We start from the raw sequence: 2,006 nt of genomic DNA on the forward strand, positions 1-2,006 counted from the left end.
GAAGGAGGGAGAGAGGGAAGGAGGGAGGGAGGGGGGAGAGAGAGGGAGGGGAGAGAGAGGAAGGGGGAGAGAGAGAGGGAGAGGGAGGGAGAGAGAAGGGAAGAGAAAGAGAGGAGAAAGGGGGAAGGAGGGACAGAGAAAAGGAATAGAAATAGAGGGTAAGAGTGCATATTCACATTATGTTCATGGTATAATATACTTTATTTATGTACCTCTGATCTCTCACATACAAGTATACAGAAATCCCTTGATTGTCTTAGGAAACATTGTGTAGTTTCATGTTGCATGTGTACTAAACAAATACAATACATCACATGACAATCACATGAGAGGATCACATACAAATGTAAAGATCTGACTCTATCTGCTTCACTACATGCAACTCCTAATAATAATAATAATAATAATAATAATAATAAAACAATATTAATGATAATGTTACTAAATTACTTTCAACATGTTATCAAATATGTATCTTTGGTTAGGATTACGGACCCAGTTATAAACTTCTTGAGGTGACAAATCAATTAAACCTTTACCAATAAAACTGAGAGGAAAGAATAAAAATATTTCACGTACACATACATGTACATGTACATGTACATAAACATGTGTCTCTTACCTATGAAAAGGTGATTCACTGACTTTCTTTTTCTTTAAAATGACAACATCTTTCTCAATGCCTTGAAACCTAATAACACACAATACATATACAGTACATGTACATGTAATCACACGTCCATTGTCACTCACTTCCATCCATTGGATTGGTCTCTGTATGTCACTGGATTCATCAGATCCAATTCACTAATGTGGAACATCTACACAAAACAACACACAAATACATTATTATATCTATGTCCCAACTGAAGCGAGTGTTTCCCACAGGATTTTAGCATATAGTGCTCATGGAGCTTCTTGTCAAAGTTGCTCAAAAACTGACTGTAGTACAACTACAGTCAAGAGCCAATTTTTGTCAAGGTGAGAATTTTCCCCTTGCATAATTTTTCCTGGTACATATAGATGTTTTTATGCTATGCAGAAAGCTTCAGCCGATTCCCAACTAAAACTACATGTACATGTACAGCTATACTCACCTCCTCTAGTAGTCTGGCTGCATTCTGATTGCCCATTGTACGGAAGTCAATCCCCTCCTCTGTCCCTATTAATAATAATCATTAATAATAAATCATTAATAATAATAAATTAATAATCCTATTAATTATAATCTCCTTATGATATTCTAAAAGTTTGAGCTGATTCAAACTGAAGCCAGTGTTTCCAAAGGAAATAATGGAGGTTACTCTCTCCAAATCTCAGCTTTAATAACTCAAGGTTCCTTAACTATTGAAGTTACGAGAAACAGAAAAAAGAAATTAATTAAAAGAGAGATAAATTAATATTAACATTGATAATAATAATAATAATAATAATAATAATAATAATATTGGGGTATTACTTCTCTTGTGACATCATAGTCAAGTGATAGTAATAATCTGTCAGACAATAAAGTTCTGTACTCATTCACAAATAGATCTTGACCGCCATAGATGTGAACCAATAAGCTAAAAATAGATATACATGTAACTGTATGGAGCTCATAACTCAGTAATCTGTTATCAGAATCAGCTCAAATTTTCTACATAGAATAAGGACATCAATATGTATCAGAAAATGTAATAAAAATTGGGGGTGATTTCTGAGCTATTTTTTGGAAAAAGCATGGGGTATTTTTCAGATTTTGGCAAATTTCTTAAAATGGCCGTAACTTGAAAAATGTAAGTCGGAATTGACTCAAACTTTCTACATAGCTTAAGGACATCAATATGTATCAGAAAATTTAATAAAAATTGGGGGTCATTTTTTAGCCATTTTTGGAAACAAGCATGGGCTATAGCCTTGGGTATTTTTCAGATTTTGGCACATTTCTTAAAATGGCCATAACTCAAAAAATTTAAGTCGGAATCAGCTCAAACTTTCTACACAGCTTAAGGACATCAATATGC

At 33.7% G+C, this 2,006-nt stretch overlaps 1 protein-coding gene and 1 long non-coding RNA gene across 2 annotated transcripts; both read right to left on the reverse strand.

The window, feature by feature from the left end:
* Positions 1–162: 162 nt before the first annotated feature.
* LOC109589039 (uncharacterized) lies at positions 163–1,182 on the reverse strand. Its single transcript, XM_020005160.1, has 6 exons — positions 1,098–1,182; positions 754–821; positions 623–691; positions 451–547; positions 343–385; positions 163–292 (listed from the first exon to the last, which is right to left on the reverse strand). Exons 1-6 carry the CDS (start codon positions 1,131–1,133, stop codon positions 201–203), a joined length of 405 nt encoding a protein of 134 aa, XP_019860719.1. The 5' UTR covers positions 1,134–1,182; the 3' UTR covers positions 163–200.
* Positions 1,183–1,245: 63 nt separating this feature from the next.
* Positions 1,246–1,598, reverse strand: LOC109589040 (uncharacterized). The gene is made up of 2 exons (XR_002188490.1): positions 1,460–1,598; positions 1,246–1,344 (listed from the first exon to the last, which is right to left on the reverse strand). It is a non-coding gene; the product is annotated as an uncharacterized LOC109589040 (long non-coding RNA).
* Positions 1,599–2,006: the final 408 nt, after the last annotated feature.

This window comes from Amphimedon queenslandica, unplaced genomic scaffold (genome assembly GCF_000090795.2).
Source record: "Amphimedon queenslandica unplaced genomic scaffold, v1.1 AMPQUscaffold_11685, whole genome shotgun sequence".
Taxonomy (NCBI): domain Eukaryota; kingdom Metazoa; phylum Porifera; class Demospongiae; order Haplosclerida; family Niphatidae; genus Amphimedon; species Amphimedon queenslandica.